Source organism: Herpailurus yagouaroundi, unplaced genomic scaffold (assembly GCF_014898765.1).
Source record: "Herpailurus yagouaroundi ecotype Mexico unplaced genomic scaffold, PumYag 199, whole genome shotgun sequence".
NCBI classification, from domain to species: domain Eukaryota; kingdom Metazoa; phylum Chordata; class Mammalia; order Carnivora; family Felidae; genus Herpailurus; species Herpailurus yagouaroundi.
In genome coordinates, this window is record NW_024412430.1 from 20,727,497 (window position 1) to 20,742,522 (window position 15,026).

General features: G+C 46.4%; 1 protein-coding gene and 1 long non-coding RNA gene across 3 annotated transcripts in view; both read right to left on the bottom strand.

The window, feature by feature from the left end:
- Window positions 1-2,109: 2,109 nt before the first annotated feature.
- LOC121013750 (uncharacterized) lies at window positions 2,110-8,162 on the bottom strand. The gene is made up of 2 exons (XR_005782898.1): window positions 4,789-8,162; window positions 2,110-3,836 (listed from the first exon to the last, which is right to left on the bottom strand). It is a non-coding gene; the product is annotated as an uncharacterized LOC121013750 (long non-coding RNA).
- A 2,708-nt stretch (window positions 8,163-10,870) lies between these two features.
- The window catches only part of SPIN1 (spindlin 1), a 75,979-nt gene continuing 71,823 nt past the window's right edge, over window positions 10,871-15,026 (bottom strand). For both annotated transcript variants that reach the window (XM_040449553.1, XM_040449552.1), the window contains exon 6: window positions 10,871-14,670. In XM_040449553.1, the coding sequence (XP_040305487.1) occupies window positions 14,471-14,670 (200 nt within the window). In that variant the 3' untranslated portion in view covers window positions 10,871-14,470. The remainder of the gene's footprint in view (window positions 14,671-15,026) is intronic.

The following is a 15,026-nucleotide window of genomic DNA, read 5'->3' on the forward strand; positions in this document are numbered from 1 at the left end:
GAAACAGGCTCCAGGCTCCGAGCCATCAGCCCAGAGCCCGACGCGGGGCTCGAACTCACGGAGCGCGAGATCGTGACCTGGCTGAAGTCGGACGCTTAACCGACTGCGCCACCCAGGCGCCCCACAGCTTTGTGACTTTTTAGCAAGCGGCAACACTGTCCTTCCCACGTTCAACCCATCACCGCCTGTCCTGCACAGGACGGCTGTCCCAGTAGAAGCGGCAACCCCACTCTCTTCTGCTTTTCCCCAGGGACGGAGGACGCTGAGCACCTCTTTCCGGTGCTCGCATGCCTTCTTTGGAGGAGCGTCTAACTCAACTCCTTTCCATCTTCACTTGGGTCGTCTTGTTAGCGTTCCTTCTAGATTCTGGATACCGATCCTTTTATCAACATGATCCGCCAACACTTCTCCCCGTCTGTAGCTTCTCTCATTCACGATAGCTCATGATACAACTTTTTGGCATTGGTGACCTCTAACGTGTCAGCCTGGCCTTTTATGGATTCGCTTTTGGGGGTAGTATAGGAGAAATCTCTGCGAACCCAGGGTCACGAAGACTCTCACTTAGGATTTCTTCCGAGTTTTCCAGTGTTAGCCCTTACATTCAGGTTTGTCCATGGGGCACTCTGAGTTAGTATTTGTATACAGTAAAGGGCCAAACTACATCCTTCTGCATGTGGATATCAAATTTTTCCAGCTTCATGTACTCATCTTCTCCCTGTTGAGCTGCCTTGGTGCCTCTGAGGAAAACCAACTTACCGTGAATGTTAAGTGCTGATTTCAGGATCCTCATTTGTAATTCCAGAGAGAGACTGATCTAGACAGATCCTTATACCACTAACACACTATTTTAATTATGGTACATTTACAGGAAGTTCTGAAATCAGGAAGAACTTTATCCAATTTTGTTTTCACTATTCCTTTGGGAATATTGGGAGGCTTTTGTATGTCCCTAAAAATTTTAGGGTCGGCTTAATTTCTGCAACAAAGCCTGCAGGGATTCTCAGAACGATCTCCATATTAATAACCAATGAGTCTTCCAACCCACGAACATGAAATCCCTAATGTTTGCAGTCTTCAGTGTACGATCTTGTATTAAATTTATTCCCAAGTACTTTAATCTTTTTGATGTTGTATGGATAGAATTAATTTCATTTCAGAAAGTTCACTAGTATATAGAAAAATGTGGTTGACATCTACATATAGATCTAGGTTTCCATCATGTTGAATTCATTAGCCCGTAAGATTTTTCACAGAATCATGTCATCTGCAATAAAAACTTTTCTCTCTGGATGCTATTTTGTTCTCACTGGACTCCAGTACAATGTTGAGTAGAAAGGATGAGCGTGGATGCCCTTGACGTTCCTGATCCTACGAGAAACACAGTCATTCTGCCATCACTGGGTACGATGTTAGCTGTAGATTATTTTGTTTTTAAGATTTTGTTTTTAAGTGATCTCTACGGCCAACTTGGGACTTGAACTCACAACACTGAGATCAAGAGTAGCACGCTCCGGGGAATGAGCCAGCCAGGTGCCCCAGCTGTAGATTTCTTATGGAGGTGCTTCATCAGGCTGAGAAAATTCCCTCCTTTCCCACATTTTTTGTTTTTATTATGAATGGGTATTACATTTTGTCAAATGCTTTTTTCCCACCTGTTGAGCTGACTTGTGCCTTCTGTCTTCTGTTAATATGGTGGAATGAATACATCTGGTTTCTGATATTAAAACTCACTTGGTCATGTACCTTAACCCATTCTATACAGGGACACCTTGTTTATAGCTCTTCACAAGTACTGCTTTTTTTAAGATCAAAGGTTTGTATCAACCCCGCATCGGAGGTCTATCGGCATTTTCAACAGCATCTACTCACTTCTTATCTGTGCATCACATTTTGGTAATTCTTACAATATTTCAACCTTCATTATTATTATATTTGTTATGGCTATCTGGGATTAGTGATTAGAACTCGCTGAAAACCTCAGATAATGGTTAGCATTTTTAGCAGTATTTTTAAATAAGGTATGTACCTATTTTTTAGACATAATGCTATTTCACACTTAACAGATTACAGTATAAACATAACTTTTATATGTACTGGGAAACCAAAAAATTCATTTGATTCGCTTTATTGTGATACTGGCTTCTGGAAAGAAACCTGCAGGATCTCAGAGATGTGCCTGTGTGTCACTAGAGTTGATGAAGTTTCTGTAGCTATACTCAGAATTCATGAAGGATACCGGTCCACAATATTCTCATTACGTTTTTGTCTCGCCCTACTATCAGGGTAATAGGAGCCTCAGAGCACACAGCTAGTTAAGTATACCCCTCTTCTATTTTCTAAATCTGTGAAAAGATTGGCATGATTTCTTCTGTCAACATTTGGTGGCATTCACCAGTGAAGCCATCTGGCCCTTGGCTTTGTTTCAATTTGTTAAAGGCCTACTAAAACCCTCCATTTCTTCTTGACTACATCTTGGTAGCTTGTGTCTAAGATTTTTCCATCTCACTTGACTTGTCCAGTGTGTTGGCATGAAGTTGTACACAGCATTTATTTACAACCCTAACTTCTGTAAAGTTGTTAGCAATGTCCCCTCTTTCGTTCTTGGTAATGGCAATTCATGTCTTCTCTGTCACTGTAGCTCAAACTTGTGGATCTTTTTGAAGACCCAGCTATTGGTTTCGTTGATTCTTCCGCATTGTTTTTGTTTCCTATTTCACTGATTTCCATACTAATCTTTATTCTTTCCTTCTGTTTCCTTTGGACTTCTGTTGCTTCTCTTTTTCTAATTTTTTTTAAGGTAGAATCTTAGACTATTGATTTAAAATCTCTTTAACAGTATTTGCAGCTATAAATTTCTAAGCATGGTGTAGCTGCATCTCATAGATTTTTGAGGTACCGTGTTGTGATTAACGCTTACTAGGAAGTAATAATCAATTTATAAACACTTCTTTGATGATCACTTGTTACAGTTTTTGCTATAGTCAAACTCCCTTCCAGGAGGGTAACAAGGAATTTAATATAAAACATAAGATTGTTATAGTTAACTAATTCAACTCTGTATCGCATATACTGGAAAGTCACATTAAGCATATTATGATCTCTCTTTCTCTGCACAGTCTAGGAAGCAGGCTAGTGTGAGCTCTCTGGAGAGTAAACATGGATGCACTTGGTACTACGCCGTTGCACACACACACCCAAGTCATAACTGGGATGGTCTGTGGGTTGAGTTCCACCCTCTTAAGGACAAACATCAATTCTGTGAAACACACAGATAAGGTGGTTACTCACAGAAATTCCAAGGGTATATGACAAATGCATTGTGATAAATACTATTATTTTGTTCCTATAATAAAGTAGTTGTTTCTTATAATAAATAATACATATCTTCCAAAGTCATAAGGCAACATCAATCCATTTTCCAGAGTTATGTTAACACAAGGATGCAAGAGCATCTGCGAATAAAAATCATTCTGGTGTGGGGTTCCTTCTGTCCGGCCATTCAGGTTTTCTTCCTGCGTTGCTCTAAAACTCAGCAGTTAGGCTTTCAGGAAGAGAACAGAGCTGATCTAGAAGGCAGTTTTGTTTCAGATGGAGCCATCAACATCATTAGGGTGCCGATGCCGAAGGGTGGTTCTCCATCCAGAAGGCCAACAGCAGACCAGGGCCGCCTGGCTGAGGTCACAGGGGAACCCACAGCCTGGCTCATGGACGGCTTAACACAGGAATGCCACAAGCCGATAATCTGAGCAACCGCGGAAAGCATTCACAACTTGAGCCATTTCCAGAGTTCCAACGTCCTTTAAGAATAAGATTCTTGTATTGATGTAAAACGTAATCTGGAGGTTTAAAACAGAGGAAGAGTCAGGTCACAGTCATTAGAGACATAAAAGCATTGCCTCATCATCCCAGAGATACAGCTCTGCGAATACTAAAAAAACCAAACCCGTGACTTTTAAGTGGCCCCGAGACCCATGATGGCAAGTCTCAAACATGAATGTGCATCAAATTATTCTGTGTTTCAGGAGTTTTCTTAGACTGCAGTTTCCTGGGCCCTGATGTCTGTGCACTTGTGAAGTCCAGGGATCTGCATTTTCACTATGCCTCACCCAGACCTCCTCACACTGTGATCGGGAACACTGGACCCAGGTGGGTTAGCATCTCCTTCTTGCTGATCATTTTTAATGACCATCCACTTCTGATGATTAACAACATCTACGTACAGTAAATTCCTAGATCTTGGGTCTGGAACCCAGAGGCAACTCTGTCTGCCTCAGAGGAGTCCACAGCTTAAAGCACCATGTCAGACACTAAGGAAAAAGCACATAAAAGCCACTTTTCACAGACGGGAAGGTAGCAACTAAGTTTTCTGGAAGGGCTTATTTGGGCTTATGACGACCGTTTTAATGGCCTTCGTAAGTATGTTCAGTGCTGACAGCCTAAGGGACACAGCGGCCTGGGGGAGGCCAAGTGGCCTGGGGGAGGCCAAGCAGCCACCGGGGCAGGTGGATCTCCCACCTTCTGTCTCTGTGCCCCGCTGACCACACGGCCATCTTCCCAGGGAGTACACTCACACTGGCTACCGGCCTGGGCCGTGCCGCAGACGTCGCAGCACCAACACAAAGGTGGCCCGGGACGCCCGCCACAATGTTTTGGGAATGCTGGCCGGTGGCCAGATGCCCTGAAAGAGAATGGGACAGCTTCCCAACTCCAACACGGTCTCAGCTGAGCACTCGGCCGACCAGAGCAGGGAGCACTAAGGATGGTATCCCGGGTGAGCCTGGGACGCACCTGTTCCGAGCGTTCTGTCCAACACTCACAGGTGCCCCAGTGCTGCATGAACGACTTTCCTTCTTCCAGCAAAGTGCTTCCGTCTATGTCCCACTGGGAGGATTTTCTTCTCAAGTCACTCGAACCCAGAACTGTTTCAAAGGATACTCTAGATAGTACTTCCCAGGGAACTAGGTCTTAACCCATCTGAAAACATTCAAGACACAAGATTCTTAAAATCTTGCCTTTAAACATCATAACAAATCAAGCGCAAAACTGAATTAACATGATCCTTAAAAAGGATCCCGAAAAAAGACATGACAACTTTACCTTATTTACAGACATTATATTTTCACAAAGTGCAGAGGAATTCTGGTAGTATGTTTAGTTAGTAATAAAAGGAACTTCATTTTCTTGGAAAAATGAACAACTAGTCTCAGAACAAAGCAGATGATTATGATGACCTCTAAAATCAATTTCAAAAACTTTCTAATTTACCTTTAGTTCAGGGCTGAACTGGCATGTAAACTAAGTAAAACCTACAATTCCTTCCAGAGTATCAGGAAAACATCAAAGTGCCTTGGTTTTCAAAAAGTCCCATTTTCTTTCTTCAAAACACTTAAATGTTTTTGAAATCCACCAAATTGAACAATATCCCATCAGAAGGGGAAGGCTGGTCTTTTTTCCAAAGGAGTGGAGGTAACCCCACGGAGCCCTGCTAACTCAGCAGCTGCCATCAGGATGGGTGTCCAGCCGAAACCACACAGCTCTTCACCCCACGGCCAGCTCAGTGTAGCAACTACATAAACTACTGATAAACAGGGAAAGCACAAGACACATACTTTTAGGATGTTTCGAATAACGTAGACACGGAAACTAGGGAAAAGGGTTTGGACTTTTCTGATGGTAAACGGGAAATGGCAGGACAGCTCTCTGGGATCCACACTGAAGCTGCAGGGGTGTGCACGTGCCCTGGGAGGCGGCCAGTAGAAGGCCCGGGCCTTGGCCCTGCTCCAGCGGCCCTGGTGGACTCCGCACTCTGAACGCTCGCTCGCGCGGCTGCTGGACAACTGGGAACAGTGCAAACCCAGAACACGTGGCAATCTGCGCTTTGCATTGTGTCCCATGCCACTCTCTGGTTGCACAGAGAAGTAAACTGCCCCAGCGACAGCCAGAGGACAAGAGCTCCTCCAGGAGCACAGCGCAGCGGGGAGGACACTGGTTAGTAACAAATGCTGTCATGACCCCAGGCTCATCGGCCAGCACCCTGACATAATGGGGTGCGAGGCAGCTCGCTGACCAGGTGATCAGCGGACAGCCTGATGCAGGGATCCTCAGGGCAGGCATGAGCTTGACCACTGTGCACACAACACTGTCACTTACTGATGACACATTTTTGCAAACACTGATCATCTTTCCTGAGTGCTTTAAAGAAAGGGGAAATTGTAGTAGTATTCTGGATAAACAAATGAGAAGTTTGGAGGTTGAAATAAACCATATAGGGAGAGATGCTGGGGCTCAGAGACGTTTTCAAACAGAGAAAAGAGACCAGACCCCAAATCCTGCCAGGCTGGTCTCCTGGGGCCTTGTAAACTGGCCCCGTGAAGGCCAGGCACCACACTTTGCATTTCCCCCAATCACAGCACCATGTAACCACACACACTGGCATGTCTTAATCACAGACCAGTGACCACAAGGTTTAGGAGCAGTTTTGGTCAACTGCCCTTTGGGGGTCACAGCTCTGGGATGGTGGCAACCACACCCATGTCATCTGGAAGAAAAGCCATCTCCCATGGCACTGCTTAAAAATTCACAACTAAAGGATGGGGGACTTTCAGACTAAGTAAGTATACCTGTTTTGTTCCTTATGCAGTTGTTGGTATATGTCCACATTTACACAACAGACTAGAGAAAACGTACGGTTTTGCCACTGTCTGAACGGCATTAAAGCTCAATTAGGTCAGAACTAACTTGCTTCTAAGTTGTAATAAAGAATTGCAGGACAGCAACGTTTGAAATGCCCGTCTTAAGAAGTTCAATTAAACCCTCTCCTCCAGATGGAGACCCGCAAGTTCTAAAACATTCCAGTATCTGCTTCCTCAGCACAAGAATGTGCTCTTGGAGCCCGCACTCCGTGGAAGATGCAGGTACGCACCAGCCTCCAGTCTCTCCTCTGAGTATCTTGCTGGCTATTTCTTTGGGGTGCACATTAAAACGGAGTAAGAATCTGTGATACTTTAAGTAACACAACCAGCTTCCCTGAGAAAGTGTGTGGGGACCAATGCTAATTATCCACACCAGAAACTTAATGATGGAAATCAAAAACTAAGGTGAGTTTTAATACCTGCAAATTTTTCTTCCCCTAGAAACCTGATCAACTTTTTAAAACTCCAGTTTAGGGAGGTGGGGGCCATTTCAGATTATAGTAGAAAGGAGAAGCAAAGCGGAAATGAAATTCACGGTGCATCAGGCCCAACTCTGGGTGGACGAGGCGAGGATCACCACGCCCCCACCCCACCCCTGCACAGCACAGCTACTCTTCCCGGGACATCTAAAGAACACGGCATCCCTGTGTGGCTGCAGGACGCTCTGGAAGAAGACCTGCTTTCTACATTACAACAAACCGGCCGCCAATGGACAATGAACCACCACCACACCACGTTTCTCGAAGCAGGAAGGACCCCCACGACCGGGTCCTGCACAGCAGGGTGTAGAGGACCCCCCACGACGACGCTGAGAACACAAGCAGACTCACGTGCGTCCCTTTATTCACAAAGGTCAGGGTCACAGTCTACTTCTCCGTCACGATCAAACAGAAACTGTAGAACACCCCGCTGACACGTCTACAGTGCTTTACGACAACGTGTGGGGATGCTGGGAGATGCCAGTGTTCCGGGGAAAGTACCAACGAGAACCTCCCTGCTGACGTCACAGGACCCAGAAAGCGTGAGCGGAACTCAATAAAGGAGAGCGGAACATGGCAAGGCCTGAGGGACAAAGCCATCTGTGTGAGGCAGGCCCTGCACGACTCGGCGCATCCCCTCTGCGTCAGGCTCCAGTCTGCATTGCGCTGGACACAGGCGCATCTACAGGGAGTCAGGCAGGGCTCCCACTCACACATGAGAGCAAGGGAAGGGGTGAGCTGACGTGCCCGAGTGTGCCCAGGGAGGCAGCTGCCACACCTAGAGCTCTGCGATTCCCTGCCTTCCAGGGCATGAAATTTACCCGCCCTTTTATATCGAAAGAGAACATTAGGGCCACTTTAAAAATAGTCTGTCAAAAGTAATGCCCTGCCGGAGCACCTGGGTGGCTCAGTTGGTTGAGTGTCTGACTCTTGATTTTGGCTCAGGTCATGATCCCAGGGTCATAAGATCGAGCCCTGCATCAGGCTCTGTGCTGAGTGTGGAGCCAGCTTGGGATTCCTTCTCTCCCTCTCCCTCTCTCTGCCCCTCTTCCCTACTCGCTCTCTACAATTAAAAAATAATAAAATAAAAAACAATGCCCTGCCAATAAGATTTATTTTCCTTGTTAGAAAGCCCACCCAAATTTGAATATAGGGCTATGGGGCTGCACTGTGTCCCCTGAACCACCAGCTGGAGCCCTAACCCCCAGGACCTCAGAATGGGACTGCATTAAATGAGTTTATATGGGAGGTACCTGACCCAGTGTGACCAGTGTCTTTATAAGCAGAGGAGATCAGGACGGATACACATGGAGGGACAACCCTGTGAGGGCACGGGAGGAAGACAGTATCTACACTCCAGGACACAGGCCTCAGGGGAAGCCGGCCCCACCCACGCCTGCATCCCAGACTTCCAGCCACCAGAACAAGGACAGGGTCTGTGGTTTAAACGCCCCTGTCCCATCTGGTATCTGCTGCAGCCACCTGAGTCAATGAACACACCAGCATGCAGTGTCCTTGCAAACACTCCCTTCAGGGGACCACCACATGCGTGATGACTCAGGGCACGACCCTTGTAAAAACAGACAATCACTAAGTAAAACAGAGAGAGGGCCAGTGAGGACAGCTGATACACATCAGTATCCTTGTGAACGTGTGTGAGTCAAGCAAAGGGACACCCGGTAACAGGTGTCAGTCTCCCCTCCAGCTACAGGACAACACAGACCATGGGTTCCATCCCCTCCAATCTTCCAGTCCCTAATGCCTGCTCCCCTGAGGGCTGTCCTGAAGAGGACACAAACCCAGGGCTTGAGACAACTGGACCTTAGCCTTACAGGACAACCCAAAGCCACATTTGCTAAAATAAGGTCCCCATACATGACACGCAGAGTCCCCAGTGAAGAACCACCTCTAGGGACAGAGCCACTCTGCATCTCCCTGGTGGGGACACCCAGCACATGTCACGTGTATACACACACACACACACACACAGACACACACACCCTCCTGGGCAGAAGCTACCAGATTACTCACACACCCTTCATAACACAAATTCAAGGCAAAGCTCTAGAGCCACTTTTGCAGTCTACACCCCAAAGTCCATTCAGAGCGCAAATTCAACCTGGACCCCTGAGCAGCTCTACGTTAGCACTGACGTTTGTGGAAGGCCTGAGTCTGTCCTGTTCACATCGTACCTGCCACAGTTGTTCCAACTCACAGACAGCTTGGAAGTTACGTGCATGTCTGATCCAGTGAAGGGCCCTGGGTAGCTGATGCGCTGTTTTGGGCGGTGCTCCAGGAGCACCCAAGTCCAGAGCACAGACTGAAGGTGATGGAGGACAGAGGTAAGAGGCGGCGGGATGTGCCCACATTGCAGTCGGCAGCCTACTCACCCAACGGGAACGGCCAGCACAAAAACGAAACGCGAGCCAGTGCCCGCACTCCAGTGTCACTGTCGCCTGGACTGGCAGGGATCAATGCGCCACCTGGTCCAGCATCCTCGCATAAAAACTAAGCAGAAAGAGTGCAAGGTCAATTTTAGGCAAAATGATGTGCCAAGGCAATAACCCTAAAAGCTGAGTCAACTAAGCTGAAGGGTTTCACAGTGAGTAAGAGGGCAGACAGAGACCATCTGACAAAGTCCACAGAAATAACTCAAAGACTCACTCACCTAATTCTCTGAGACTCGGCAGCCTAAGACCGTACAAACATATGACACAGAACAAACCAATTACTGTAAAAATTAGGTGTCAGGTTGTGGTGTTCTGTGGGCATAAGAAATGCAGCTTTTGTAAGAATATGAATGTAATGACATATTTAAAATATCTTTAACTATAAAATAGTTTCTACAATCTCGAAAGGGAAATTTATATTTCTTCAGCATAATTGGAAAATAAGAAAACACTTCCTGACCTCACTTAGGAAGCAAGGGTACAAAACTAGCCACAGAGATGGCTGGACTTTGGGTCCTTCAGATCCCTGCACTGAGGCTGGTGATCCTCCTGGACCAGACACGTGGCCTCCACGCCCTCCTCATCGGCACCACAGAGAAAAGGTGCGCCTCCCCTCCCCCCATCAGAAGTCTCACACGGCGATGGCCAAGGACTTCAGAGCATCTGTCACGCTTTACTCACCACCAGCGCCGTGGCCGTGCCGAGAGCGGTCAAACCGGCAGGCCCACCCATGATTCTCCAAGCTGTGCAGACCCGCTCGCTGGCCTATAGACGGCAGCCAGCGACCATCAACTTCTGACGAGACTTGCTGTCATTTGTAGGGAATACGCTTCCCGAGCTACATGTGCAGTAGCACAAAAAGGCTGAGGTGTGGCAGGAGGAGGACGCAAGATCCGGCCTCCAGCGGGCGGGCACCTCCACCCAGCCCGGTCGGGGCCATTCCTGCAGCCAACTCTGGCAGCGAGAAGGTGGCCTGTCCCACCCCAGCCTTAACCACAAGATCCTTTGGCCCAACTCAATAGGGAAACAGCAAAAAACAAATGTGATTACAGACACATTGTGAATCTACTTTCTTCCTGATTATAATCGCCCAGAAGACACCCGTCCCGGCCATTAGGCCATTACCTATGCACTTCCTCGTCCCTGCCGTCAAGACACGGGGCTTTCCCCCTACAGACTCTCACCAGTTGGTACTGAAGTATTAACAGCATTACAGGCAATATACAAAGCAGAACTAGATGTGAAAGTATAAAATACATATTATTTAATTCTATTTAAAACAATTCAGTTTAAAATTTTATGATAAATTTTCTCATTAGCGGCGAATCACAAACTGAATATTTTGGACTAGTGAATGTATCTGGGATATTGATCACTGCCCCTCTCCCCTCGGGAATTACTGAGTGTTACCATTCAAGTAAAAGTCGGACTTCTTTCGGTCTCTGCATATATCTGACATTTACACGTGGTGAAAGGATCTTAAAGTAAAACTTTAAAAACTTTTTCAGAAGCAGGTTTAACACATCACATTTTGCTTATTAGCACAAAATTTACAGTCAGAAGTTGCACATAAAGGGTTTATTTTAAATGTTTTAAGGATAGGATAGAGTTACATCATAATTATAAAAATTACTTACAGAATTAACAGATTTATATTGTTTATACTTCTAAATGCAGAGAACAGGGAACTGTCTACACATTGTATAAAATAAAATTAAAATTAAAAATGAATTCAAGCTTGAAAGATGAGGTCATTTACCTAATTTTAAAATGCGAACACGAAGACCTCTGAACTATACACATTCGTTCAAACTGCACTAACGGTGGAAAATACAAAAAGCGCAGCATTTCCAAGGAACCACAGACATTTCAACCATAATTATTTTCTGTTATAATAATTGTTCCTGTTTTGTCTTTGGAGAACTTTCTTTTTTTTTTTCTTTTTTTTTTTTTTTTTTTAAGACAATCAGCTTAAGAATGTTTTCAGGCACTACAATTTGTGACAATCAGAACAGTCTTCTAATGGGTCCACAGCGTTCAGAGATTCAAGCCCAATGCACTTCGGGGTTTGGCACGTAAAACAATAATAGGAATGAACTCTGGCTTAGAAGTAACTGTGAGAGTTTCAAGAATGCACAGTCCCTTCAAATGCTGCACGACAGACAGGGCTGGAAAATCACCTTCTGCTGGCACTACACTGCTTCGCCAGTGCATCTGTATCCTACGACCACTACAACAGCACAGGAAGCAAATATACAGACAGCTGAAAACAAAAACAAAGATAGAAAACAAAAAACCTAAATATCTCTCACATGCAAGTTCAGTTAGTTACATTGAACATCCTACTTAGAATAGAGCATGCAAAAAAGGATGGTCTGCGCTTAAGGTTCTCCTCTGAAGCTTCACGTGGCAGCCGGACGTCACACGCACACGACACAAGAACACTACAGCAGGTCAGTGAGGAAGGCCAGGACATTTTATACAGGTTCAGGTCTTGTGCGGTCACAAGTCCCGTGATAATTTTGGAAACTAATGTTGGGCTCCCAGAACAAGGAACCAACATCCCAATACCAGGAAAAGGCAAGCAATGCATGCAGATCGGAAACGTGAGCCTAAAACGAAGCCTGAAATCCCGGGCAAAGGAGTGGGATCAGTCACCACAGAAGCGGGAGTTAAGCCGCCGAAAGAAAAGAGAATGGGGCAAATAAAAGAAAACAACAAAAAACCCCTTCCCCTTCCTTCCGCCCTAACGGCAATACATGGAACGCTGACTAAAATGAGGACGCCAATCACGTGTCACATTCGTCTGGAGAGCGGCAGACCGTGTGGTACTGAAGGTGCTAAGGGTACTTGCAGAAAGACCACAAAGCAAGTCAGTAAGTGATGCCGGAGACGCCTCCACGGACCCGCGCCGCCGGATGCTGCCAGGGGACACCGGTTCTGCAGCCAACGCCTCTGTGCCGCGCTCACGCCGCGCACACGCCGGCCGCACCCACCCTCCGGGCACGCTTGTCCGCTGGCACTCGGGGAGCCGGGCTCAGCCTTGAGATTCCCATGCAGGGACTCTTAGAAGAGCCACCAGGAAAAGAGGTGACAGACGTGCAGCAGGACACCTGTCCGAGCAGGAGGAGCGTCTGAGACCAGGCACTCGGCCGCCGCCCGAGGTGAGGTGAGGCGCGGCACGCCACACACCGCGGACACCGGGCGCTGCACCAGAATGGGGCGCAGGGCTACCATCCAACAGCGCGACAGCACGCGGACTTCCCGAAGGCAAAAGCGGGGGGCCACGCGAACCACACGTGGGGAGGCCTTGAGGTACAGGATCTCCAACGCTGAGGCCACGTGGCCTTCTCGTACTGGACTGACAACACATGCGCTCAACCTTCTGCCCAAAATGCAGGGAAGGTTTCCAACCTCCGCAGGAGACTGGTGTCACGTACTGCCTCTCTCCTAGCTGCCAAACCATCAGGGCTCATCCGACACAAGGCGACAGATGGCCATGCCGCCACTACCCCCACTTCTGCAGTTCTACTTCGGTTAAAACAACCTTGCGGGAATAAGCCACGGAAGCTGGTGCGGTGACGGACCCCGACGTGGTAGGGCCCACAGGACGGGAAGCGTCCACATCCACAGCACACCGGGGGCAAGACCGTAACAGCACCACAGAAGGTGTCAGGGGACCGAAGCTGTCATCTGTCTAGATGTTCTTTGTGGGGAAAAGCCGGGGGGGGAAAGCCTTCTGACCACAATCACGTATCAGTAAGAACGGTAATAAAAAAAAGTGTCCCAGAGAACTTGTTGGAAGGCAGCAATGCCATTCTTCAACTTGAACTTCTAATACGAAACCACTAGGTTCTTCCAGGAACTTACCACATACACACAAACCACTGACGCACTGCTGCCTCTCAAATCCATGTACTAGAATGCAGACTGCGGACTCGTACAAATAACAGACCAGTTGTGCCGTCCAAAATACGCCCGCATCACACTGTGTGGACCAAGTACCTGGGCTTCGCTTTAAAAAAAAAAAAAAAAGTACAGTAAAAAATGTAAACAAAAATTTACAAAGCTTAGAATTAAAGGCAGCTTTTTACCCAGATTCCTGTTTTGTTAAATCCTAATGTGGGTCCAGCAACTGCTCACCAATGATTCATGTTTGGACTCACAGTTTAAAGCCTCCAGACTGAAAAGGTGTCTGAACTTCTGACTTTGAAAACAAGCTGAACATCCCTGTGTCTCCTGTGCCCACATTTAATTTTAAATAAGCAGCAGTAATATGCTAAGTATGACTGACTTCGGACAAGTACTCCTGTTAAACTGGAGAATATTATTTACCCCCCGCCCCAATCCACAAAGAAATGACTGCCAATTAAGTGTATGTGTGCGCGCGCACGCACAGATCTATGTGTGTGTATATATTACATATGTACACACACAGATATAGATAGGTAGATATAGATACATACATATCTCAAAAAAGGCAATAACAAAAATACCAAACTATGCTTGCATTGTGGCGGCAGAGTCGGAGAGCGCAACAGTGGCGGGGAAGTGGGGAAGATCTACTACAGTTTGAAATGACTATGGGGCTAGCCTAACTTGTACCAAACTTGCCTGTTAACTCCCCTCCAGACAGACAGACTTCTTTTAAGAGGAAGGAGTTCCTTACACAAAATGCTTTGTGTTCACATGAATTTGTACTATTCGGAACAAAACCAGTTCTGCTGGCAGAGATTGTGGGTTCGCAGGGACATTTAAGCTTTCATTAAACTGGAAAGCAATCAAGTCTTTATGTCTACAAATTATACATTTAATAGTTCCACAAATTTGGCGAAGTCCATGATGCCATCTAGGACGTTTTCACCAAATCGTACACGTAGATATGGAAGTCGTCATCAAACTTGATGAAGTAGACGGACGGTTTGGCCTCCACTTGGTGGATGACCATGCCAGTCCTTTTAGAGCCGTCCTCTTTGGCATATTCCACTTGTTTGCCTACCAGGCTGTCCACAACTTCTCCTGGTTCCCTTTCTGCTGGAGGAGAATCATCTGCATTAAACAGGGGAGGAAAAAGAATTTGAAGTCAATTTTTCAGTATGTACCAACTCACGGGTCTATTTTAATAATAATTTTTTTTTTAATTTAACATTCCCCCCAGTTTCTTACACCATACACAAAAATAAACTTGAAATGGATGAAACACTTAAATGCAAGACAGGAAGCCATCAAAATCCTAGAGGAGAAAGCAGGCAAAAACCTCTGTGACCTTGGCTGCAGCAACTTCTTACTCAACAAGTCTCTGGAGGTAAGGGAAACAAAAGCAAAAATGAACTATGTGGACCTCATCAAGATAAAAATCTTTTCCACGGCAAAGGAAACAATCAGCAAAACTAAAAGGCAACCAA